The sequence below is a fragment of the Pelophylax lessonae genome, assembly GCF_965119305.1.
Source record: "Pelophylax lessonae genome assembly, chromosome: 9".
NCBI classification, from domain to species: Eukaryota; Metazoa; Chordata; class Amphibia; order Anura; family Ranidae; genus Pelophylax; species Pelophylax lessonae.
The window spans coordinates 85,823,927-85,851,040 of record NC_138776.1 but is presented as its reverse complement, the minus strand read 5'-3'; the positions used below and the strand labels follow the sequence as shown (position 1 = coordinate 85,851,040).

General features: G+C 43.4%; 1 protein-coding gene across 4 annotated transcripts in view; it reads right to left on the bottom strand.

The window, feature by feature from the left end:
* The window catches only part of CPEB3 (cytoplasmic polyadenylation element binding protein 3), a 269,676-nt gene that overhangs the window by 102,720 nt on the left and 139,842 nt on the right, over positions 1 to 27,114 (bottom strand). For 3 of the 4 annotated variants that reach the window (XM_082267592.1, XM_082267594.1, XM_082267593.1), the window contains exons 4-5: positions 26,622 to 26,678; positions 3,141 to 3,164 (exon numbers count right to left, since the gene is read on the bottom strand). In XM_082267592.1, the coding sequence (XP_082123718.1) occupies positions 3,141 to 3,164; positions 26,622 to 26,678 (81 nt within the window). The remainder of the gene's footprint in view (positions 1 to 3,140; positions 3,165 to 26,621; positions 26,679 to 27,114) is intronic. The other variant, XM_082267595.1, reaches the window with a different exon arrangement.

Here is a 27,114-nt window from a genome sequence, read left to right as displayed (position 1 = left end):
TGATATAATCAATTCATCCACCAGCACCTTTTCATGCACAGCCATAGTGGAAGAGAAATCATCCTCACTATTAGAGCTCACAGGGTGCCTGGATGAAGACCCAATAGGGTGACTTGCATCTACAGCTGCAAAATCCACCATAGAATCTGAGGAGGCAAAGGAAGCAGGTCAAGGTGGAGGCCGGTTTTTACTTGTCCTATTTTGGAGGACCAAATCTACTTTAGACACCAGTGACTGCAGGACTGCCATCATAGTAGACAAGGCGGACTGGGACCTCGCAGGTCCCGCAGCCTCAGAGAGGGGGTCAGGTAGTGACACGTGCTCCTGGGGACTCCATGCGTTAACCTGGAAACACCAGCAAAATGTGTAAAATTGCTGTAAAAAATACCAACCCACTGCTGCAACAGCAGTACTCCCAGTGCACCAAAATCGCTATAGCAGCAAGATCGAGCCAAATAACCCCCGCAGAGACTCACCACCCCCTTCTCGGATGTAGTGTGTCAGGCTGCACGCCATGCGGTGATCAGAGAGGAAGCGGAAGTTTATAGAACTACCACACTAGAGCCCCACCACCTAACCACCTCCCCAAAGACTCCAAACACATGGCAGCCGATTGATAGAAATAGGAAACTACAAGAAAATGGCAGCCGAAGATTTTACCCCCTTCCTGACCAGGGGGTATTTTGCAATTCGGCACTGCGTGAATTTAATGGACAATTGCGCGGTCGTGCGACGCTGTACCCAAATGAAATTGACGTCCTTTTTTCCCCACAGAGCTTTCTTTTGGTGGTATTTGATCACCTGTGCGATTTTTTGATCATGAGCTATAAACAAAAAAAAGCGACAATTTTGCAAAAATAACAATATTTTTTACATTTTTTTTATATGACATTCCCAAAAAAACGTAAAAATCTAAATTTAACATTTTAGGCCAATTTGTTTTCTGCTACATATGTTTGGTAAAAAAAAAAAAAAAAATCGCAATAAGCATATTTTGATTGGTTTGCGCAAAAGTTATTGCGATTACTAATTAAGGGAAAGATGTCATTTTTATAGTTTTTTTTTTTTTTTTTACGAGTAATGGCGGCGATCTACGATTTTTTTTGCGGTACTGCGACATTGCGGCAGACAGATCGGACCCTTGACTGACATTTTTGACACTTTTGGGGGTACCAGTGACAATACTACAGTAATCAGTGCTATACATATGCACTGTTACTGAAAAACTGACACTGGCAGGGAAGGGGTTAACTTTATTGGAGAAGGAGGGGTTAAGTGTGTCCCTAGGGGAGTGATTCTTACTGTGCAGGGATGTGGCTTTTCATGTAAGAGCAGAGATCTACGGTCCTACATAGCAGGACCGTATGAGGGAGAATGACAGGTGGCTTTGTTTACATTAGCCGCCTGCCTTTCTCCCTCTGTAACTGCCGATCGCGAGTGACCGGCGGACATCGGGTCCGCCGGTCACGCGCACGAGGATCCCAGTGAGCGAGCGGGGGCGGGAGGGAGAATGACAGGTGGCTTTGTTTACATTAGCCGACTGCCTTTCTCCCTCTGTAACTGTAAATCAGATACTAACCCCAGGGTGTCACCGGGGTGATCGCGGCGCCGGCCAGAGGATCCCGAGACCTTGACACAAACCTCTGCACCTTCCTGTTGTGACAGGAGACCAACAGGTCCACATCGGGAATCCCCCACCGGAGACACAGTTGATGAAACACCTCCGGATAAAGAGACCATTCTCACTGATCCATTGTCTGCCGACAGATAGTCCGCTTGCCAATTCTCTACCCCCTGGAATGTGCACAGCAGAGAGGGCCGGAACATATCGTTCTGCCCTCCTCAGGATGCCGGCTACTTCCCGGGCCTCCAGGGCACTTCCTGTGCCCCCTTGATGATTGACATATGCCACAGCCGTAGCATTGTCCAAATATATCCTCACCGGGAATCGCTGCATACTATCTGTCCACTGAGACAAAGCCTGATCGCCTGAATCTCCATGATGTTGAGAGGGGTCTAGTCTGCCGATGAAGTCCAAAAACCTTGAGCCGAGTATACTCCCAAGACACCTCCCCACCCAGACAGACTGGCATCCGTGGAAATCACTGTCCATTAAAGGGGAAGAAAAGACTTCCCCAGGCGAAGCGCCGGAGAGCAGAGCCAACATATCATAGACCCTCTCGTACCCCGGCTCAACAGGATCAGATTGTCCAGCCACTGTAGATCCTTGTTTCTTTTGGCAAGAAGCTCTTTGCGGAGGTTCCGGTTGATTAAACTGGGGAAATAAGACCCGAGATTTTTCATTTTCCCCACTTACCCACTGGTCCACACTCACACCGAACTATTAAGGAAGTACTCCTGGGCACACTCAGACCAGTGATCCCCGTTTCAGTACACAGTCCTCTACAGAGAGAGCTGTCCACTGGCACGATTTGCACTTACTACACAAATCCACTGGCCCAAGAAGCTGAACCATGCCCAGGATTGGTTCAAAACGCTAGTGTGAGTGCACCCTAGAAAGGTGCCACTAGAGATAAAAAGAAAAAAAAAAAAAAACTTGGAAAGGTTTCTTTTGAAGCAAATTTAATCCTAGCTTAGTAACCCTAATGAAACAGCAGGTTCCATGCCAAAATAAGAACAAAAATAATTACAAATAAAACAGAAGAATTTACATTTTATTTTCTGAAATTTACACTAAAGAAGCAAATGATTCAAAGCCAAGGGTTAGAAAATCACTGATGTAAGGGGTAAAGTTAAGGGGTCTTTAAAATCTAAAACACACGATTGCACATATTAAAGAAGTTTCATATTTACATATATTGAAGAGACATAAAATGAAGATATATGAAATTTCCCGTGGCATAAACGTCTACCGTTTAATGTCATTAGCCATTTCAGGCTGTGCTTTGAGCCATGCTCATTTAAATTTATATAATTATGTAAATGTGATTCACAATTCTTTTTGAGCAAGCACGCGTTTCAGATTTTCTAGTCCTTTCAATCACATATAATTAAAGTAACTCTAAATATATACATAAATCATTAGAGCTCAATTACTGCATCACCCCAAAAAGCTTGATTTTTTTCTGGCCTGAGAATCTAGACAGCAAGAACACCCAAACAATTCTCAATGTATTTACCTCGTCTGCGACCATAGCTCCTGGCTGCATGAAAACAGAGAAATGGTTGGAAAATTAAAACATATACATACACACACATATTCATGTTCCTGATTTACATATATTTTGGCTTAAGGTTCTGACTATAGAGGAAATATTTCTAAAGTTACAGTTGCCATGAGTCAGACTACTGGTTTTAGTACGTTAAGGATCTTAAAGCAAACCTGTGGGCTCGATATACTTGCTAATCTGGCCATGGGATCACTCGCATTCAGTTACACACTCATTTGCAAAATCCCCAAGTACCCCAAAAACAGGAGAGTCATGTAAACCGTGAGAAAGCTTCTCATGGCTGAGCTGTAGTCAAACCAACTGGTAAGGATGATCACCCCCGTTTACACTTTGAGCGCAATAAGGAAGAAAACAAATCTTCGGTGGGCCAAAAGGCCATCAGAGCTCTTGTCCAGGTTTGCATAACACAACTTAGCTTTTAGGTATTCCAAGGCACTGTGGGGTTAATATTATGAAACTGGAGTGCGCAAAATCTTGCGCAGCTCTGCACCACACAATATTTTCAATCCTTTTATTTGTTGCACAACAATTTGCAATGTACACTCCTTTACATTTTGGCTTTGTTTGCTATTCTTTCACTTTTACCTATTAAAATAGCCTGTAGGTAGTTCTACATTTTTAGGTAATGGTCCGTTATTTGCTCTGTATATTCATGTACCTGCTTTATTATCCACCTATCAAGTTTTTGAGCTGGTGTGTTTTGAATGGATATTGTACTGTAACCCATTGTACTTGGACCAATAACACATTACAATTAAATGAAATGAAGTACAAAAAAAACAAAAAAAAAACAAACACAATTACTTCACTGTAATCCATAAAAATAAAATTTTAATTGAGAAAAAGTTGCTTTGACGAAATTAACAGTTAAAGACTATGAATGGTTTCTCAAAGCAAACCTCAATATGCTCCAAATATGTACTGTTACAGCTAAACTAAATTCACTCTATCAACATTAAAGTACTTTATATGTAAACCCTCACCTTGTAAAATAACCCAGTTTAAAATGGAAATGAAAGGCACAACATTTGTGTATATACTTAATAGAAACATTATAAATTCCCCCCCATTTTTTTTTTTTAAATAAGTGATCACATACCCTCTATTCTTCGCTGCATGGGATCTTTGGGCCCTTTCACACAGGCGGACTGATCAGTCTACCTGTCATTTTTCAGGCAGACCCTTCATTCTGCTCTATGTAGCAGTGGTATGTAAATAGACATCCCATCCGATCTGCTAAAAACAGATGGATGGGGATCAGATGGCTGTCGGGTGGTAAATGGACAGGTGGTCTGTTTAAATCTGCCCATAAAGGAGAGTGGGCTGTGTCTGTGTCCGCTGTGCATAAGCAGAGTGGACACAGTCCAGCCATCTGCCTGCTCAGCAGGGATTGGCAGTCAGATCCCCCGCTAGGGGAAACCAGCATAACACTGGTCTTACCAGTAAATGACTGTGCGCGGGGGGGTTGACAGTACCAGTCTGATCATTGGAGAGCAGGCTGAGTTCTCAGCATAGCTGGAGAACTGACCATGTTGTGCTCTCATGCCTAGTATGCCCACTTTTTAGCAGGGAAGCAGAGTGACTGTCAAATACCAAGTATTGCACAGAAAAGGAAGCAGGATACATTTTTATACAAGTACATGATATATAGCAGGCATATATCAGGAATATGAAATTCTGGGTTGACATGCTCTTTCAATGTTTTACGTCTTTAAACTGTTAGCATTAGTAAACAGATAGAAGGGTATATTATATTCACTTGTTTTATTACTTTTTTACATTTCTTAAATTACTTCCTAGGTCAAAATTATGTCATATATCCTAAGAGTCTTCATGGGTTTTTTTACTTTTATCTGGGAGGAGGGGCTTTCTCAACTAAGCACATGCTCCAGCCTGCATGTCTGAGCAAAGGGCAGATAGATTACAGGAAGTAAATGCTATACGAGTATGCCCTTACTCAAGATGGCCATTGCTAGGAATGATGGTTTTTTTCTCAAAAAAAAAAAAAAAAAAGCTTGGAGAGAGATGGATTTTTGGAGGGTTGCTGTGAATATTAAATATGAATTAAATAGTGTTTTCAGTTTATGCTGCTCAGACACAGTTTAGTTCCACCTTAAGTAACTTTGTACTGCAGAAAATATGTCCAAAGTAGTTTTCTGCTTGCATTACAGATCTAACAAGATAGCAGAACACTTACGTTAAATGCTTCAAAGCACTATTGAAAAGTTAGGCTGGGCTATCTCTACCAAATCTTGTATGGTTAAACTATTCTCTGCACAAGATAAAAGAGGACTCTAGTAAGTCAGTGGGAAGTATCAGATGTAAGGAGACCGCAGAGCTTCCTCTCATTAAGCATTCTGCAGAATGTTAGAAAAAAATAAAATAATAAAACTATAATAACACATTTTTCCTTTGTTTTCACCTGAAAACAAAGTTGAAAAAAAAAATAGGACAAATTTAAAAAAAAGTATGGCGTTTGTTCCCCCCCCCCCCCCCCCCGTTTACATTTACCTAGGTGGATGCACCATCAGTCCAAGACTGCATCTGTCCCCCAGCGCCTCTGCATTGAGAATCGAGCAATCGAACACCGCCATTCTCTCGGTTCTGATAGCTCCCCGAGCAGAGAGCTGGTGACAGTCAGCAGCTCTCTGCTCTGCCCCCTCCTCGCTAATTGGAGTGCTGGGCTGTGAAGGGGAGGGAGCGGCTGGTTTAGCCTCTCATCGGCTTGCTGAGAGGCTGAGATGGGTGTCGGCCAGGCACCTGGCATGTCCCGACTCCGGGGTCGTGAAGACGCAGTCCCTAGAACGACTCCTGCGACATCAGCAGAGAGCAGACTTCAGCCTGCTCTCTTCTGAAAATGGGTCATAGGAGTGCAGAACGAACTGCACTCTTGTGATTCATAGGAGATGTACAGCTTTGGCTGTACATCTCCTTTAACAATGGGTTGAAGTGCCTCTCATTAAGGACTAACAATTTCTCTTTAAATGTGCATGTATTCACATTGGGGAAGCATATAGTGGGTGCTTGTAGAGGTGAACTCTTTTGTATGTAAAGATGATGAATATGCAAATGATCATTGGTAACAGACACAGTCTGTGTAATTTATTAATAAACCAGAACGCTGCACATAAAGGTAGAGGAGAATGACATTATACCTGGGTCCTCAAGTGATGGATTAAAAGTGTAATTTGTAGAACTGACACTAGTCCTATGAGTCTTTTTATTGTACACCCAATATGGCAATTCTAGGAGTTTAGCATATAAAAGTGCTAGTGTGACAAACAACTCTTCACTTACCCCTGAGCATCCAAATAAACTAGATACAAGCAGGTAACACCACTCCAGGTAAGACCAGAGCGAATTTAATGGTGCCAATGAAACCAGCGCACACCAATTATGAGTAAGCACGAAACATGTGACGCATTTTTGGAGTGCTTCAACCATCGAAGGCAGTCATCCACTTCCCTCTCCTCGCGTCTACCCCTGAGCATCATCGTGACGCCCAACTTTCTCAACAAACAAAATTTCCGTACAACTGTTCTACAAAAGGGGCGTATTTATCATTTTAACTTCATTTCCACGGGAGACAACCCTCAACTGGTAAAGGGGTGTAGAATAGCAAAGTTTTTTTTTTTTTAGGGGGGGGGGGGGTGTCACAGACTACCTATTAAAAGACTAAAAACTTCCCCCAATTCACATAAACTACATATGCACATTAAAGTGTAAATAAATCTAAAAAATAAAAAAATGAATAGGCTATATCATGTAGATAAAATCTAATTTTAAACACAGGAGTGTTTTTTCACATAATTATTTTACTGAACACCAGTGAAGGGGTATTTGTATTGCTACAGGAGGATTTATATGGCACTAATACCAATAAATAAGGTTTGTTAACGTTCGTAACGCTGACACCAATGAACAGGGACATTTATTGTCACTACCACCAGTAAGTGGAGGGTTTACTGCTGATAGGTATATCAGTTAAGGGAAGGGTTTATTATTGCTGGCACTGACACCACTGAAGGGGGGGGGGTTGTTATTTTTCCTCTGCATTGATCCAAACACCTCCCAGAAACCCCTACACAGCCATGTGTTTGGCAAGGAGTCACTTTTACACAGGCTGGTAAAGGGGGGGATACAGCTGCAGTACACAGGTGAACCGAGTGGCCCGTGAGGATGGAGCTTCCTGGAAAGGGGTTATCGTGTTAAATGCATAGGTTATCCTGGTTTATTTATAAACAAGGTATGGTTGTTCCTGCTGGCCTGTCTCTTTCAAATCCTACTTGCTGTATCTGATAACTTATCAATACAACCCCCAGGCTACTTTATGTCTTACAAAACCCATGTGTGAGTTAATGGGTGGTGGAGCCCAAGGAATGACAGAGTGCCCTTAAAAACTCCAAGCTAACCACCAATGAGTGTGTGTGTATTTGTGCCCACCTTAGACCTTCACTGGGTAACATACTGACCAGCTCAAACACACAGATTGCAGCCACTGGCATATGCGGTTAACATTCAATTTGAGTCTGGTAAAAATGGGATTTTTGACTTACCATAAAATCCATTTCTCTGATGTTCATTAACGGACACAGCTTCTGGTATTCTTAACTATTGGGTTATACTGCCCCACAGTAGGACACTAGGCGGAAAAAATTGTAGTTACACCCATGAGCAGTTCCAGGGTGTATACTCCCTCCCTCTTCTATAGCCACTCAGTTTTGTTACAAGCAGAGTCAGGAGAATTATAACTCCACAGAGGGGTGGGTGCTGTGTCGGTCAGTGAACATCAGAGAAATGGATTTTACGGTAAGTCAAAAACCTAATTTTCTTTCGTTCATTGAGGGACACAGCTCCTGCTATTCTTTAACACTGCTTTGGGACGTCCCAATGGTTAACAAGAGGGGTGGGAACAACCAAAAAATTCCCAATGCTAAATATTAGCCAACCAGCAACAGGACTCAACCAAACAAACATCTGAGAAAAACAGTACACACTCAAATAGGATCAGGTCTTCTTAAACAGCAGCCTGCAAAACCTTGGTCCAAAAGGAAGCATCCGCAGATGCCAACACATCCACTTTAGAAAACTTTGTAGAAAAAGTACACGGACGACCAGGTGGCCGCCTTGCAAACATGAGTCACTGACGCCTGATGATGGAAGGCCCAGGAGGCACTAAGCACCTTAGTAGAGCGCAGCTTGACAGGGAAAGGAGAAACCTGACCCCTGATTGAATGGGCTGAGCCACTGTCTCTCTGATCCATCTAGAAACGTCTCAGAGTAAGTGGACAACCCTTCTCGAGGTCCATCCGTAAACGCAAATAGAGAGTCTGACTTCCTGAAAGACTCCGTAGCTGCCAGGTACACCCTAATTGCCCGCACCACATCCAAGGCATGGAAAGCAATTTCCTTTGGATGTTTAAACCTGGGACACAGGGAAGGCAACGCGTCTTTATTCAAATTAAAACTCAGACCACCTTAGGAAGGAATGATGGACAGGGGCGAACCACCACCATATCCCTATGAATAGGGGGGCTGTCGGCCAGAAGGAACATTGCGACTCAGGCCAAGACCAGGTCGTATGCGCCCTCGCGAGATGTTTACCTCGCAGGCCAGCCCCCGTCCAGTGGGGCTAGGTTGCGGCCGACCTAGTGCAGAGCTGAGGCCTTTGCCAGCTCGCTGGACTAGACTGGAGGACCCTCTGGATTTTGTAAAAAATTTCCAGTCCGTCTCCCAGTCCAGCAGTTGATTGATGATTCTCACGGGAACAAAATACAAAGATAAGAAAAAATTCCATTTGAAAAGGAAAAAAATGCCCAGCAAAAAGATCCCAGTAAGGAACTAGGTCCTTACTCCTGGCTAGGCAGAAAAAAAAAAAAAACTGAGTGGCTAAAGCAGAAAGAGCGAGTATACCCCCCTGGGACTGCCCATGGGCGTAGACAGAATTTTTTTCTGCCTAGTGTCCTACTCCTGTAGTGGGCAGTATAACCCAATGGTTAAGAATACCAGAAGCTGTGTCTGTCAATGAAAGAAAGAGAAGAATACATTTGACACAGATTGCAGCTAGGATTCTGTGAGTCACAAATGACTCATCTCTACAATATATTTACATCCGCCATAAAGCAACAAGTGAGCTGTATGCAGTAAACACAGCCTGGTTTCTAAGATGAGCAAGCAAATTAGTAAATATAAAATACATATGGGAAAAAATAATTAAGCCATTCATTTTTTTGCTAACCGATAAAGAAACTCTTAAAGTTAAAGTGATATTAATCTCAAAAACTCTTCCTATTTTGGAGTGACTCCACTCTATGGAGAAGCAATGGAGCGACTCTTGGGACTTTTTTAGGCAGTTACTGCAACATTTCTTCTTTTTTTTTTTTGGTTTAAAGATTTTCCATAAATAATAAACAGACCATTGTAAGCACCCTTGTCAGTAATTAAATGTTGTGTCTAAATTCTCTAAAAAATATTGCCGGATAATTTGGTCTGTTAAAGAGAATAAAAAAAAAATTAAAAAAACAGGACTTACAGACAGTATTACCAGGCCAAAAGGAAATGTAAAATTTGTTAGGTTGCAATATATCATTTATATTTTTGGGTTTAATACCACTTTAACATGCTCAGAGTACAAAATCAAGTTCACTTGGATTTGGAACTTGACTTTTAAATCGACATTGACGATTTTTAATCCTTATGCTGCCAGCATTAGTAAAAAGATAGCAACATATCATATTTACTTGTTTCAAACTTTTTTTTTTTTTAGATTTCTCCCTTTACTAGCTGGTTTCTTGCTTAGCCAAATAAAGCATGAAGACATGGATGGATTGGGGAGTTTGTTTTGAATATTAAAAATGAATTCAACAGCATTTTTTCTCTGTGGTGCTCAATGCAGTATAGTTCCGCTTTAATGCCCCCGTTCTGAGCAGCACAGGCTTGTTTTTCTAGTCAAATGTAATTTTTTTTTTTATCTCGAAGGGCTTTTCAGGACAGAAGAAATAAGGAAAGGTTTTTAAAAATTCTATGATAATCATACAGTCAAACATAATTATTAAATCTGTAATGATTGTGAAGGGTCAAGGTGTTTTCTGTAAATCTCCGATTTCCCACAAATGATTGTAACAATGGATATATTTGAATACTTTAAGTAATTCGATGCCCTTTAATTCTCATAATTAACTTTGTTTTCATTATGGTCTGTCTTTTGAATATGTAGCACATGCTTATTTCCCGGTCACTCCCCAGCTGCTCCATTCAGCTAGTGGGAGCAAAGAAAAGCCCAGGGCTGAGAGTATACAGGGGATAAAAATCAACATATTGCTTTGTCGGAATTTCCCCAGCATGTGCTGTCAGAGCAGGGGGCGAAGTCCAGATTTGTTAGGGGATAAAAGGAATAAACCTACTTCTATTGTAAGGGTCTTCAAACTATGGCCCTTCAGTTGTTCAGGAACTACAATTCCCATCATGCCTAGTCATGTCTGTGAATGTCAGTTTAAAATGCCTCATGGGATGTGTAGTTCCACAAAAGCTGGAGGGCCGTAGTTTGAGGATCCCTGTTCTATTGCGTACAGGTGCCTCCTAAAGTAAAATACCAGGTATGGATGTTTTTGCATAAATACTTTGGTCAATGTTCTATCCCCCGCTGATCCCAGTGGAGTCTGCAGTACTTATTACTACATTTTCTGGTATGTGAGTGTGCTTAGGCACTCCTATGCTGACACAACTCATAGCTGCAAATTTGCAGGTGAGAGACACTGCTGCCTGTGGAGTCTCCTTTGTGAGAGATTTGGTGATATCACAACTGTGCTGCTTACTGGAGAGGAATCTGCAATGCTTTGGATCTGTGTTAAGAGAAGCTCTCCTGCTACTTCTTGAACATTCCTTCACCAGTAATCAGATCACTGGACATCAGTTGACAGCTCTGGCATGGGAAAGGAAGTCTACCAAGATGGCTGACCCACACAGAGAGATAGTGCATAACAAGGCATATGAAAGTCAGTAATGAGGAAAGGATCAGCAGCAAGAGTGTTAAGGCAACTCCGATAACTAGCCTTTTACCATCTAATTTTTTTTTTTTTAATTTTAGCTCAGCTTTCACAGTATAGACCTCTTTAAAACGCCTACAAAATGGCCTACCTACCCAGTTTTTCTAAAGTATATTAGCCACTTCCTTACCGCTGGACATCATAAGACGTCCTGGGCTTTAGGTGGGAATATCTGTATGATACCTGCAGCTGCAGGCATCATTCAGATATTTTGTTAGCTGGGGATTCCCTGCACTGAAAAAACATTGATAGCTGCTGTTCAGCCGCTTGATCGTTCTTACAGGCGGTGGGAGGGGAAATCCCACCCCCCTCCTATGGCCCTCCGGTGCTTCTACTGGCTCGCCGGTGCGATCGACGAGCCAGAGAAAGAATCCGCCGGAGGCGGAAGTACACCATAGAGACTGCCAAGGACCAAATGGTCCCTGGCAGTCTGACTCTCGGGGGCCCGGTGCATCATTATGACGTCATGCCCAACCTGGCAGCTGTCAAACTACTGCCGTGATCTCGTCTGGATAGCCAAGCTCATCCCCCCCCCCCCCCCCCCGATTTCTGGCTTTCCAGCCTGTAGGAGAGATCTGAGGTCCTGAGGTCTTATTGACCCCAGATCTCTCCATAAAGAGGACCTGTCATGCACTATTCCTATTACAAAGGATGTTTGCAGTCCTTGTAATAGGAATAAAAGTGAAAAAAGTTGAATGGAAAGTGTAAAAATAAAATAAAAAGTGCCCCCTCCCCGCACGCAGAAGCGAACGCATGCATACGTCGCAGATACATATGTAAATTACGTTTAATCCATACATGTGAGGTATTGCCGCGAACATTAGGGCGAGAGCAACAAGTCTAGCTCAAGATCTCTTCTTACTGGAAACTGGTAACTTATAAACATTTTTGAAGCTTTCCCTATGGAGATTTTTAAGTACCGAAGTTTGGATCCATTCCACGAGTGTGCACAATTTTAAAGCGTGACATGTTGGGTATCCATTTCCTCAGCGTAACATCATCTTTGCTCAAGGGAATCTCTGGAAGATTCTCAAAAGGTAGGCTTCTGGAGGATCAAAAGCACCAAATGAAGGTACCAAGGCAGCAACAGAGCCCGTACTGGAGGAACCAAATGTTGGACCCCCTGAAGAAAGGTACGCACCAGGGAGTGTGTGGCCAAGGTTCGTTGGAAGAGGACCGCCAAAGCCGACACCTGGCCATTGATGGTACGGCCAATTTATGTTCAACTCCCCCTGTTGAAGGAAGGTCAAGATCCGAGCCACCGAGAAGAAGCGAGGATGAACATTAAGAGACTCACACCATTCAATGCAAGTCTTTCACATACGATAGTAGATCTTCCTAGAAGTAGATTTCCTAGCTTTTAACAGCACTGGAATTGCCGACACAGATAAACCTCTATCCATCAGAACCTGGCGTTCAACAACCAAGCCTTCAAAGCCACTGACTGTAAAGCAGGATGGAAGATCGGTCCTTGGGACAGCAGATCCTCCAAGAAAAAGCTTCCAAGGAACATCGGCGACCAGCCGCACCAGATCGGCGTACCAACCCCAGCAAGGCCAGTCCAGGGCCACTAAGATGACCGGAATCCCTTCTGCCTCAATCCGGTGTTAGAATTCTTGGCAGAAGCTTGAGAGGGAAGGCGTAAATTAGACGATACTGACCCCATGGGGCCACCAGCGCGTCTGTGGCATCCACCAGAGGATCCCATGACCGAGCCACAAACCTTTGCACCTTTCAGTTGAGCCGAGACACCAACAGATCCATTTCGGGGATGCCACACCAGAGACACAACTGATGAAACCCCGTCGGATGAAGGGACCACTCCCCATGGTCCAACGCCTGCAGAATGAGGTAATCCGCCTGCCAGTTTTCCACCTCGGGAATGTGCACGGCAGAGAGGGCTGGAACAAACTGTTCTGCTCACCTTAGAATGCCAGCTACCTCCAGAGCCGCCAGAACACTTTTTGTGCCCCCTTGGTGATTGACATAAGCCATGGCCGCGGCACTGTCCGATTGAATGCGCACTGGACATCCCTAAAGACAATCCGTTCAATGGTCCAGGCACTGTCTGATCGCTCGGAGTTCCAAAATATTGGAAGAGTGCAGACTAGATCCGTGTCCAGATCCCCTGAGCATAATTTTTGCCGAGGACGCCTCCCAGGCTGGACAGGCTGGCACCCGGGGGGACCACTGTCCAATACAAGGAGAGGAAGGATTTGCAGAGCCAAAGTACTGGAGAGCAAAATCACCATATCAGAGAATTCTTCGTTTCCCGGCTCAGCTGGATCTAATTGTCCAGAGACTGCAAAGTCTTGTCCCATTTGGCCAGAATCTCCCTTTTGCAGGGACCCCTTTTGGAACTGTGCAAACTGAACCCCCTCGAAGGTAGACACCATCAGACCCAGCACCCGCATGCAAGTCTGGAGGGATGACCATCTGCTGGACAGCAGGAAATGAATTGCAGCCTGAAATTTCTGGAGTTTGTCCAGAGGAAGAAGCACTCTAAGGCCAAGTCAAGAGTCAGACCCAGATAGTCCAGCTTTGTGGACGGAACCATAGCAGACTTCTGAAAATTCAGAATCCAGCCAAACTCCCTCAGAGCTCGTATGGTGATTTCCAGGTTTTCCACCAGAGCAGTAGGAGACTCTGCTCGCAGAAGGAGGTTGTCCAAGTAGCCCAGTACCGCAATCCCCCATTGGGGTAACAATGCCAACACCGGGGCTAACACTTTTGTGAAGACCCGAGGAGCAAAGGCAAGACCAAAGGGTAACACAACAAACTGATAAATGCTCCTCTCCCACGGCAAAGCGGAGGAAGCGCTGGTGACCGGCACCATACTGGAATGTAAAGGTAAGCATCCTGATGTCGATTGAGGCAAGAAAATCCCCCTGATGCAGGGATGCCGTCAACGTGCGAATGGGCTTCATCCTGAACTTCTGCACCCACACAAAGCAGTTCAGCGCCTGGAGGTCCAGGATTGGACACACCTTGCCTTCCATCCTGGGAACTGTAAACAAGTTTGAGTAAACACCCTGACAATGTAACAAAGCAAGAACTGGGACAATCACCCCTTGAAGTACCAGGTCTTGTACCGCCCCAAACAGACCCTGTAAGGTCCAGGGACAGGTGCAAGTTGGAAGAAAAGAACCTTTTCGGGGGACAAGAGCAAAATTCGATCTTGCAGCTGGACCGAATGACTTCGTAGACCCACTTGTCTTGTACCAGGGAAGTCCACATGTCCAGAAACCAGCGACGACGTCACCCCATCCCCGATACGGGTGAGGGCGCACCTTCATGCTGAAAAAGCCTTGTCCACGGGTCTGGAGAAGCCCACTCTCGCCTTGACAGGACAGGTTCATTTGGATCCTCCAGAGGAGTCCCTGAAAGGCTTTGAGCCCTTGTCAGTTGATCCTGATGGACGAAAAAACTTCTTATGAGCCAAGGAGGGGGGCCCACGTCTACGATGAGAGTACTTGCACTTAGTAGGCTGCGGAAGAAAGGTACTCTTCGCCCCTGTTAGACCTTTAATGATGTCATCTAGGGTAGCCCGAAACAGGTGATCCCCTTGAAATTGGAGCTCAGTCAAGGCATTTTTTAGAAGTGTGGTCCATTTAAGCCAAAAGACACACTGAAGTACCACTGCCAAAATGGAGGGTCGAGCCACTAGGGGAACCGCATCCAAAGAGGTATCACGGATAAACTGCAGCCCCTGAAACCAGCTTGTCCGCAGCTGGTCTCCCTTCAGGTCATGGCGTAAAAGCTTAGCCCACTCAGTCAGAGTTTGTGACACCAGGACAATGGTGAATACCAGCCCCAGTGCCAAAGCAGCCAGAATGTACATATTGCGGCCCACAGCCTTCACCTTTCTGTCAGCCGGATATTAAAGGCCGGGGAATAGGAAACAAAAGGAAATGCCTTTGCCGCTCCAGATGGCTTGTAAGTGCCAAAGGGAACCTGCGCCTTCGTCGTAGCTGCATCCTCCATCTTCAGGGTCTCATGCACAGATCCAATCAGTGCTTCTACCGGCGCCTTTTCGTGCATGGTTGCAGATGTGGCGGAATCATCCTCACTCTGAGGATACTAGGCGAGTGGTCGTAGACCCAGCAGGGTGATCCACGTCTGCGGAGTCAAATCAGATTCAAGAACTGTTGAGAGAGATGAGGCAGGGGAAGGTGGGGGGTGCTTTTTGCTAGCCCGTCCCCTGAAAGCCACCTCCACCCGGGACACAAAGGACTCCAGGCCTGCCATCCGTGCATCGATGGATGGTTGGGACCCGGAGGGACCCACAACCTCAGGTGGGGGGATCAGGTGGGGAGATGTGCTCCAAAGACTCTCCATGAGTCACCAGGGTGACCCCCACAAAACGTGTAAAACCCTGCAAAGGAACAACCCCCCAAAGCGCCGGCAGCACCACTCGGTCGCCAGGTACAAAACAAGCGATCCTTAGCAGAAGGAGAGAACTCCACCAGACTCAACACCCATCAGAAACAGGCACCTGCAGCCACCGGGATAATCTGCACTCTACAAGCGGCGATCAGAAATTCAAAAGATCCAGGAGTCAGCACCAGGGTATGAAGAGGGGCTCCCACCACCGAAATCACCGCTATTTCCAATGGAAAACCACCGCAAAATGCCCGAACTACACAAACATGACTGCCATGTATAGAAACACATAGGCTACAGCAAAATGGCAGCACCATGAGGCTCCCAGTGACCCAGGAGGGATCCCTAGGCCTCGAGGACAGGCCCAGGCAGGATGGGAGCCCCCACCAGGTACAGTCCCCATGCACAGCTGATCGTCCGGTCGCCGACGGTTTCCCCCCCCCCCCCCCCCATCGCCAGCATGGCACCCTACCCTCACCCTAAGAGGTGGACCAGACCAACCACACAGCCCCAGCATAAGTGGAGGGGGGGGTAGGATTGGAGGTGCCCAGAGGTCCGACCATCCCAAGGAGGGGCCCATGTCCACCCCAAAATTCTCCAGGGGGAAAGGAGGGACAGCTATTCACCATACCAAGAACCAGGCAGGCACCACTCCAGACAGAACCCCCTCTTCATCAAAATGGGGGGGGGCTGTCGGCCAGAAGGAACGCTGCGACTTGGGACAAGACTCGGTCTTATGCAACCTTGCGAGGAGTTTAACTCGCAGGCCAGATCTAGATTATCCAGCCCGTCACCCAGTCCGGCAGTTGATTGCAGATCTCACAGGAAAAAAATATCTAAAGAAAAAATGGCCAGGACCAGAGATGCCAGCAAGGAGTAAACCCCCTGGGAAGCCAGCTTATTTTCTGCCTAGTGTCCTACTTCTGTAAGGGCAGTATAACTCTATGGTCACGAAGACCAGGAGCGGTGTCCATTAAGGAGCAAAAAAGAGAAAAAAAAAAAAAGTATAATTAAAAAGAAAAAAAAAAGTAAAGCGCCCCTGTCCCCTGTGTAAAGGTGACACACACAGCAATCGTTCCACACACATAAGTAATCGCCACGAATGTCAGATCATGGGCAGTAATTATTGTACTAGACCTCCTCTATAGAGATAAAGTGGTAACCTGTAAAGACTTTGAAAGCATCGCCCATGAATAGTAAAACTTAAGCCATCTGTCGCCTCTGTGTGTGCAATTTTAAATCACGATAGGTATTACTCGGCATGATATTCTATTCTATTTTATTTTACAAAAAAAAAAATTGGATTATGTATGGTTTTTTGGATTAAAAAAAAAAGTATTTTTTCCCAAAAATTGCATTTTAAAAATCGCTGCGCAAATACTGCGTATAACGTGTGACGTATAAAAATTTAAAAACCCACCAATTTATTCACTAGAGCATAATATTTGGGGGTTCCAAGTAATTTTCTAGCAAAAAGAAAAAAAAAAAAATGGTTACACGTGGACAAAAAGTGCTAGAAAAAGCCTGGTCTTCAAGTGGTTAAGCACCCAGAATGCAAGATTTGCATTTTAAAGGGTTTCTAAAGTCAGGTTTTTTATCTTAATGCATTTTATGTATTAAGAAACCTTCAATGTGCAGCAGCCCCCCTCAGCCCCCTAATACTTACCTGAGTCTATCTCGATTAAGAGAAGGGCACGAGAGTCTTGGCTGCCCGGGACTCTCCCTCTTCATTGGGTGAGATAGCAGCAGGGTGCCATTGGCTCCCACTGCTGTAAAAAAGTCAGTTAGCTAATGAGGTGAGAGGGGGGCAGGGCCGAACCCCGTCTCGGTGCCTGAATGGACACACCGAGCAGCAGCTTGGCCCGGGTGCCCCCAAAGGGAGCTGCTTGCTGTGGGGGCACTCGGCAGGAAAGAGTGGCAAGGAGCGCCGGGAAGGGACCTGGGAAAAGGAGGATCCGGGCCGCCCTGTAAAAACCACTTCACAGAGCAGGCAAGTATGGCATGTTTGTTATTTTTAACCACTTTACCACCGGAGGATTTTGCTGTCTTTCGTCCAGGCCACTTTTTGCGATTCGGTGATGTGCGACTTTAACTGACAATTGCGCGGTCGTGCGACGCCGTACCCAAATGAAATTGACGTCCTTTTTTTCCCACAAATAGAGCTTTCTTTTGGTGGTATTTGATCACCTGTGCGATTTTTACTTTTTGCGCTATAAACAAAAAAATAGCGTTTATTTTGAAAAAACAACAATATTTTTCACATTTTTTTATATGAAATTCCCCCCAAAAAAAATGTAAAAATCTATTTTTTTTTTAATTTTTGGCCAATTTGTTTTCTGCTACCTATGTTTGGTAAAAAAAAAAAAAATCGCAATAAGCGTATTTTGATTGGTTTGCGCAAAAGTTATTGCGTTTACTAACAAAGGGAAAGATTTATGTCATTTTTGGTGTTTTTTTTTTTAACGCGTAATGGCGGTGATCTGCGATTTTTTTTGCGGGACTGCGACATTGCGGCAGTCAGATCGGACCCTTGACTGACATTTTGACACTTTTGGGGGTACCAGTGACATTACTGCAGTAATCAATGCTATATATATGCACTGTTACTGTAAAAATGACACTGGCAAGGAAGGGGTTCATTTTATTGGAGAGCGAGGGGTTAATGTATGCCTGGTGCTTAATGACGTGTGGGAGGTGACTGAGTGACAGAAGGACAGATCGGATGTCCAGCTATGCTGAACACTCCGATCTGTCAGTCCCTGTCACTATGGAGATCCGCCCGCTCTGTTTACACAGGCGGGAGGATCTCCTCACTCGATTCCCCGACGATCGGGGCAGAGCAGCGGCAATCGCCGCTACTCCTCCCCTGGCCCGACTCCTGCTGTGACTGAACACAGCGGGAGCGAGCCTCCGGCGGCGCGTGCCACATTGCCGCAGTAGCAGCAATGTGAGCAGGGTTTAAGTGGTTAAACTTCTAAAAAATGAGTAGTATCACTTTAAGTGTGCACACCTCTTTTGATAACATATACATAAAAATATAATGGCAAGTACAACAAATCTTCCAAGATGATGCTGTAACCACACTGTAAAAAAAAAAAAAAAAGTCTCCTCAGAAAAAGTACTCTATAGTCCCTAGATCTCGCCAGAAGGATGTTGTCACCTCTTCTGGGTGCCGCATGTGGAAGCCAGGGGAATGGTAAGTATATTATCCATCTTCCCTCTACAGGTTTTTTTTTTTTCAATTTATTTTTTTAATTGATTATTCTGAATTTTATAAAAAGGGCAGAGGAAGGCACTTCTAAAGGGGACCTTGCATTTTAGATGCAAGTTCTGCTTTAAGTAAAAATAAAATGCCCCAAAAAATTTGCTTTATGGTAATGTTCGTCAACATTTTAACACTATTTTCAGGGCTTGCAATAAGCCATCTCCGTGTTTAGTGTTTTTAGAATGGGAAAACTGATGGTGTGCTGAAACACTGTAAACACATCCTACAAGATACTAAATGTAGAAGCAAAACCTACAACTTAATGATGCAACAAAGAGCAAAGAAATGAAGAGAAGTCCAGAAAGAGGATGGATAGGACTTTAGAGCATAATAATGAACATCAGACCTGTGAAATGCATGTTACATAAAGATAAAATGAAGAACAAAATGGAGCTGTCCTATGGGCTTGCTAAAGAAAAAAAAAATCTGTAGCTAGGGCTTATCAGAATAAAGCAGATGACAGAAGGAACTGTGGAAATGCAGAACTCTGAATTATTCTGATAACACTTCAAAGACCCAGAGAACATGTCTTACAACCTGAAGTGGAACATAGCTGCACTATAAAAAGAAGTTTAACAAACTATAAATTATATAATCTGCTGGAACTCTGGAGAGGGGAAAAAACTCCAAAGTGAAATGACTTTTGTACAATTTAAAAATAACTATTAAACTACTCAATATTTGCAAGCAAAGTGACCAGTTCAATCAGTGCAAGACGCATTGGAATTCTGTTTTGGAGAAGATAAAGCAGAGAATTCAGGAAGCAGTCAGTCCAATCTAGGAGCCTGGAAAAACTTGCTTACACTGGAGAATGCTCAAAAAATATATAAAATCTGCTTGTTTGCTTCCTCTCTCACATTTGGCACCTTTCAGGGAAAGGGAGGGGTACCCGTTTTTACCGGTGTTTATCACCCGGAAGTTCGAACCCCCCCCTCCACCTTCCCTTGCCGCCAGCCATTCACAAAGTGAAATGTGCAATAGAGAAACAGTTGTGAAGCCATGTGGCTTCACTGTCAGTTTCCCTTAAAATGAATGGCGGCAGCAGCGCCCGAGAGCCGATATAAAATAAAAAACGGCTGGGTTTCTGACACTGCGGGATGCCTGGACAGGTAAGTGCTCTGATATTAAAAGTTAGCAACTACAGTATTTGTAGCTGCTGACTTAATTTTTTGGTGGGGGGCTGGAGCTCCGCTTTAATAGTAATAGGCATGTGCAGTAGAAGGATTAACAGCACCATTTGTTGCGGTGATGATGATCCTAACCTAGTCCCGCTATGGCTGCATGAATATCTTGCACAGTGCCCACCTGGGGATGTGATGATCACACTGTTTTATCAGAATAAAAGCGTTTAACACTAATGATGACACAGGGATATGGAGTAATGTTTTGTACATATAATTCAGGGGTTGACAATCCCCGGGCGCCAGGTCGCATTTGCGACTAGAATTAGCGACCTGGCGCCTGGGGGTGCCCTGCAGAAGGTGTCCTGTCATTTCTGCCCGGACTTCCGCGCACGGAGTGCACGGACTTCCGGGCCGTCCGAAAATTGAGGCCCCGGCTTTTCGGCCTACTTGAGATGACAGGCTTCCAATGGGGAACTGGCGCCCTCTTGTGGAGGCCGGGAGTAATGACTGTTGTAATGACTGTTTCCACTGCCTTTTTGTTCTCAATTCATTACCATCTCCCTGTCCAGTTAGTTACCTTTGACAGGGAGTGTGGTTATTATTATTTATTTAATTTATTTTTTAAATGTAAAAAAAAAAAAATATATATATTTTTTTTTTTTAATTATTAAAAAAAAAATAAAAAAAATTATTTTTCCAATTATTAAAAAAAAAAATCTATCTCTATCTATATCTATCTATCTATCTATATATAACTATCTATCTCTCTCTCTATAATATATATATATATATATATATATATATATATATACACAGTAATCTGCCGCCATCTGATCCTGTCCACCAAAAGCAGACGGATGGTGGTTCTATTTTCTATCCATCCCGTGGATCGGATCAGATGGCATCGGATGGAAAGAGACAGACAGTCTGTTTTCATCCAATTGTGCTATAGAGGAGAGTGGGGTTCTAGTCGTATTTATGTGTAAATTTAGTATCCGTTTTATTAAATAAAGCTTGGTTGTTAGTTTAAAAAAAAAGAATTGGCTCCTAACTTTTTTAGCTGGCTCCTAGATTTCAGGAAAATTTGTCAAGCCCTGTAATAAATAATTCAAAGAAAAGGAAACAACATGTATAACACAATGAGCTTGTTTAGGGAACTGGCAGAAATAAACACTGGCTCTATCAAATGGTCCCATTCATATTTTTGAACTTAAATACTAATCTATTTTTTTTTAACAAAAAAAAAACATGCCTATAGATACCTGCTCTGTGCAATGATTTTGCACAGAGCAGCCCCGAGCCTCTTCTTCTGGGGTCCCCCGTCAGCAATCCAGGTCTCTCTTCTTCAGGTTCCCCCATGGAAAGCAGCTTTCCTCCAGAGTCATGTTGCTGTGTCCAATGACACAGATAGCGGACCATTCTGAGTACTGGCCATTTATCACCACCCTTTGGACATGCCCCTGTAACCAGTTTTCAATCCAGGTACATAACCCTATGGTCCATGCCAAAAGACCTCAGTTTGTAAAGCAAATGTTTTTGGGGGACTGTATCAAATGCCTTAGAAAATACAGATATGCCAAATCCACAGGCCTTCCATTATCTAGATAATAGATTGGTCTGGCAAGAAGTATCCTTCATGAATCCATGCGGATTACTACTAATGATACTGTTTTCAATTGCAAAAAACAGAGTTAGGTACCTGGTAACTCCTTTTCTAGGAAGTCTTCCAGGGCAGCATCTGAGAGATAGTCCCCTCCCACCTAAAACAGGAAACGCCTCATCCACCATTTTAAAAGGCCATCACATACCTCAGTAATATACAGTACCGGAGGAACAACAGGCAAATATACAGCTATCCTTCCATAAAACTTCCCCTTATAAAAGAAAAAATAGGGATGGGTATGAGTGCTGCCCTGGAAGACTTCCTAGAAAAAAGGAGTTACCTGGTACCAAACTCTGTTTTTCTCAAGTCATCTTCCAGGGCAGAATCAGAGGATTTCGCCAGTAGTACTAGTGGGGGGGGGGGGGGGGGGGTGAGATGGATCTACAGCTTAAAGGACCTTTCTACTGAAAGATTGGTTTTGGCTGGACAGGAAATCTATCCTGTCATGTGTTGAAAGGGTACTGAAGCATGACCAGGTTGCCACCTGGCTGATCTTGCCTGGCATAGTTCCTGCTTTCTCCACGTATAAAAGATGTTAAGGCCCTGGTAGAATGGGCTGTGATCCCCTTGGGGGGTACCTGGTTGAGATTGGTAGCTGTAAGATATGCTAGTCTGATCTAACTGCCAGCTCCATGGAGCTATTGAGGCAAACTCCTTCCTCTGTCCATACTGATGTGAAAGATTTGGTAAATTTACCTCCACTCCACTGAGAGGTTCTATATATAACTAACTATGAAGAGCAGCAGGGAACCCCTAATTAAATCAGTTTTAAGAATCATACTGAAATCGATCTCTGGGCCATGGGAATAACGATCCACGCATTGGAGACAATAGGAACCAAAAACCCCCTACAACGGTAATCAGAATGCCACCCTAAAAAGTGGTAACGAAAAACCATCGCTGATGCCACTTGGCTTGCTAAGTGTCATTGGTGCCAGGACCACCCAGGCACCATCCAATGAGCAGCCAATCAGTCACAAAGTATGGAGATGCCGCTTTATATGCATGGTCTAAAAATAACTAAGATCACCTATACCTGAATCAGAGTGAACTACTGTAAGGACTATAGAGACTGGAGCATAAAACAGTATAGTAGAATTCCATAGTACCTAGACCATAATGACCATTGCAACTTCTGATGTGCCCAAATAGCTACTTGATGTGTCCAAATAGCTACTTAAAGCATGGACTAACAAACAACACCCTTGACCATCAATGTAGAAAGGGGTGGACCAGGAAAGTGCTCTGACCACAAAAGTGAGAAATACACAAATTGCCAGACTGCCAATCAGTTACTACGCATATGAACAATATGCAAGGACAATTATACAGTACATTCTTGCATACGCAATTTAACTGTCCCATCCCCTGAATGCAAATGCCAGGTGTTCTTCCTGTGTATTAAGTCTGAGTCTCTCTCTCTCCCACACTCAGGGCGCTATTGATTCAAAGCTTGCAGATGTGGGGGGACGGTTGCATACCACTTATAATGAATTGGGCTGCAATTCTTTCATTATTTAGTGATCGATTTAATGTGTTACACATAGCTCAGTTACATTCTACATTACACATACTACTAAAAACAACATTTTTACTAGGTCTTCCCCTAAAGGGATCCCTAAACTCACTAGAAAGCCGATCACACATATTAGCAGCAAGTCATTGTCTAATAGCTCTCAAATGGAAGCAAATTACCACTCTCCCAGATTAAATACATTCGCCAAGCACAGTGAACTATGGAAACTTCAGTACTTGTTATCCAAAACTGACCCTCTTTTTCACACTGGCAGTCAGAACTAGTTCCCCCCCCCCCCCACCCCTTTTCCTTCCTTATTACCCTTCCTTTTTCCCACACTATGGTTTTTTTGTGCTCTTCTCTTTATATAATCATTCTTTGTTCTCTTTTATCTATACACTCAATCATTCCCAGGTAATGCCTCAATACCTGAACTGCAATGAAATGCTATGGTTGCCTACCTGAAATACAGAGCCCACCTTGGTGAAACATTCCACTATTGATTTATTAGTATTGCAGACTTTAAGCACTGGGCTTTTTTTTTTGAGGGGGGGCTAGCTCCGCCCATCCTATCACCTTCTCAATGACAACACATCCTAGGCTACTGCACAAGAATGGTGTCTTTTGCTACAGATGTTATTAGATTTATTGGTCTTGTACTTGTGTCTACCCGTATACTTTGTACAGTTAAAAAGCAAAAACTATTTTATTTTTTTTAAAGTAAAAGAAAAATGCCCTTTAGATTAAGCAATAGTATTAAGTAGGTGGACTGCAACTATACTATCTGCCCCTTGAATTTTTCTTTTAAAAAGCACAAGTTCACGCAGAAACACTAGAGCATCTTTGAACTTTAACCACTTAAGGACCAAGCCTATTTGACACCTGTTTACAAGTTAAAATCAATATTTTTTGCTAAAAAATTACTTAGCATCCCCAAATATTTTTTTAACAAAGACTCTGGAGAATAAAATGGCGGTCGTTGCAATACTTTGTCATGCGGTATTTGCGCAGAGGTATTTCAAACGCAATTTTTTTGGGTAAAAACAAATGTCAATTAATTTAAAAAACCAAACAGTAAAGTTCGCAAATTTTCTTTTTATATATTGTGAAAGATGATGGCACGCCGAGTAAATAGATACCCAACAGGTTATGTTTCAAAATTGCGCACACTCGTGGAATGCCAACAAACGATGGTACTTAAAAATCTTCATAGGCGACACTTTAAAAATTTTTTAACTGTTACCAGTTTACAGTTACAGAGGACGTCTTTCTAAAATTATAGCTCTCGCTCAGATAATCGCAACGATAGCTCGTGTGATTTGAACACCGTTTTCATTTTCGAGCGCGACTTACATATGCGTTTCTTTTGTGTGCGAGCTCACAGGGACGCTTTAAAAATCTTTTATTTTTTTCTTATTTATTTTATTTTGTTTTTTAACACTTTTTAAAAAAAAAAATAAAAAAATCGGATCACTTCTTGCGGTCACAAGGAATGTAATAGGCAGTGACAGGTAATCTTTATGGCGGGATCTAGTGTCTAAAAGACCCCAAACCCCTCCACTGCACTTCAAAGTATTCAAAATGCCAAAATCTGTATTTTTGAATACTGACAGTTTTTTTTAAATCAGTGCCATTGGCAGCCGAGTAAACCGTGACGTCTCTTCCGACTTACATGATCGGAGACCCGATCGAATCGGAATTCGGCTTCGTTGGGGACCTCCAACCAGCCAACAGACGTGCCGACTGGTTGCTCAGGTCTCCCAGTGGGACGGAGACCAGCAGAAGGCGGCAGAAGGGGGGGGGGGGGGGACGTCCCCTCCCTCTCGCTGGAATAATGGCCAAGCAGCTGCTAAGCCGCATCGTTCTCTCCTGAAAGCCGACCACCGGCTCTAAAAAAAAAACAGTATAAATAGCCAAAGTATAAAGCCAAAAGATTTTTCAGTTTTGGATACAGTGAGGATGAAAAAGTTTAGCCTCATACAAGACAGGAATATCAGTTGAATGATCATCTGGCTTTTTTTGCATGCTAGGCTTCTCATATTGAAAATCAAGGTTACTCAACTTACGAAAACTCTTGTATGACAGAATACAACTTCGGGAGTAATGTAATGTATTGTGTGTACTAGGCTTTAGAACCCTGTGAGGTTTTTACGGCTATCCAGAGCGCTGTTAAGAGCACCTGACTTACGTCCTTGTGACAATTATTTTACCAGACTGGAAGCAATGGAAAAATCTGCATCAAAAACACAGACTTCAAAAACAAGTCGCCAGGGGCAAAAGTCTTCCTCTATTACACAAAAGCAAAAAAAAAAACTTGCTAAATAAAATAAAGTATTTTATTTCCGTTCATATTAGTATTGGTTGTGGATTTCCATCACTACCTGTCTGGTTCATTGGCACCGGAACAGTAAGTAAGGGGAAATCTCTAATCAAACCCCAATATTAATAAACTCCTTATGTTGGTACTAAGCCTTCCCCACACTATCCAAAAATGAAAAGAAAAAGGTTTTCGAAAGACATACATTCTAAAGACAAATATGACAGGAACACCAAGCAACTATGTCAACAAAACCTATAAAAACTTTTTTTTTTTCCTTTTTCTGGTCCCAGGCCTAGGTTAGTCCCTGTTCACACTGGGGCAACTTGTCAGGTGACTTAGCCGCCTGACCAGTCGCGCTCCATTCAGCGCAATGGAACCGTTCAAATCAGAACGACTTTAGAAAAAGGTTCCTGCACTACTTGGGGGCAACTTCACAGTGGCTTGCATTAACTTCTATTAGAGAAGTCGTTTGCAAGCCACGCTGCACTGGGCGGCTTCAGAGTCGGGCGAATTTGAAGCCCCCCCCAGTGTGAACAGAGCCTTAGTGTAAACACCGCTTTGTTTACATTCCCCTTTGATGCTGCTTGAAATAAAACTGCAGACACAAATAACAAGTACGATGTTTGCTCTACCAACCTTTCCTAATTCAATGCCAGGAGTCATTTTTATGCAGCAATGCTTACACACGACCGGTGGAGATAACACCCTAGCAGACATCAACATGGCTTTGCTAAACTTATGCAAGAGCTTGCTTTTTTTTTTTTTTTTTTTTTTTTTATCAGTTTCAATAAGTAAACCCACGAGACATCAAGGCTTGTATTCATTTAGCAATGTGGTCTACAGTCTAGGTTAGAGATCAGCAGTCATAGAAAGGTAACACTGTAGGTTAAAAGGTAAAAGATGAGCCATGAAATGCTACATGTTATAATAAAAAGAAAATGTGCACACAGTAAAAATTATTTAGCAGCTATAAAACTCAATTGATACAAAAGTAAAAAAAAGAATAAAAAAAAAAACACTGCCTTGGAGAAGGCAAAGATACATACACATACATACACCTATGTCACCACAGACAACCCATACCAGGATAGAGTAATGCAAGATGAATACTTACTATTAAGTGCCATTATGTTATCTGTTGCTGGATGATGGAAATTTAATCCCATTCGAGCTGTAAAAAAAAAAAAAAAAGGAAATATTTTTAAAAAATCAGCGTTCTATAAATTACGGCACATACTACAGATCAGATAACACCAATGCCATCTTTAAAGCTGAATTCCAGGATATTATTTTTGCATAGTTATTTTGGGCCAAAGTAAGGTTGCATATTCTATTAGCTGGTAGATCCCTGCGGAAGCCGGAAATCATTGCAGTGATCCTCGCTGTCTGCTGGATCCCATGCCTACATAGAAGCCATAAGGGGGTGCTCGCTCAGCGCGAGTGCCATTCTGAGAACAACTTGTATCTTTCTCAGTAAATACAAGGCGTTTTCTAACTGGACACGGTAGGGAGGTGGGGCAGTGACATCACAATATTCACACCATCCAATAGAAGAACACCTTGTATTCACTGTGACAAATGCAAGGTGTCCTCTGACTGGCAACCAT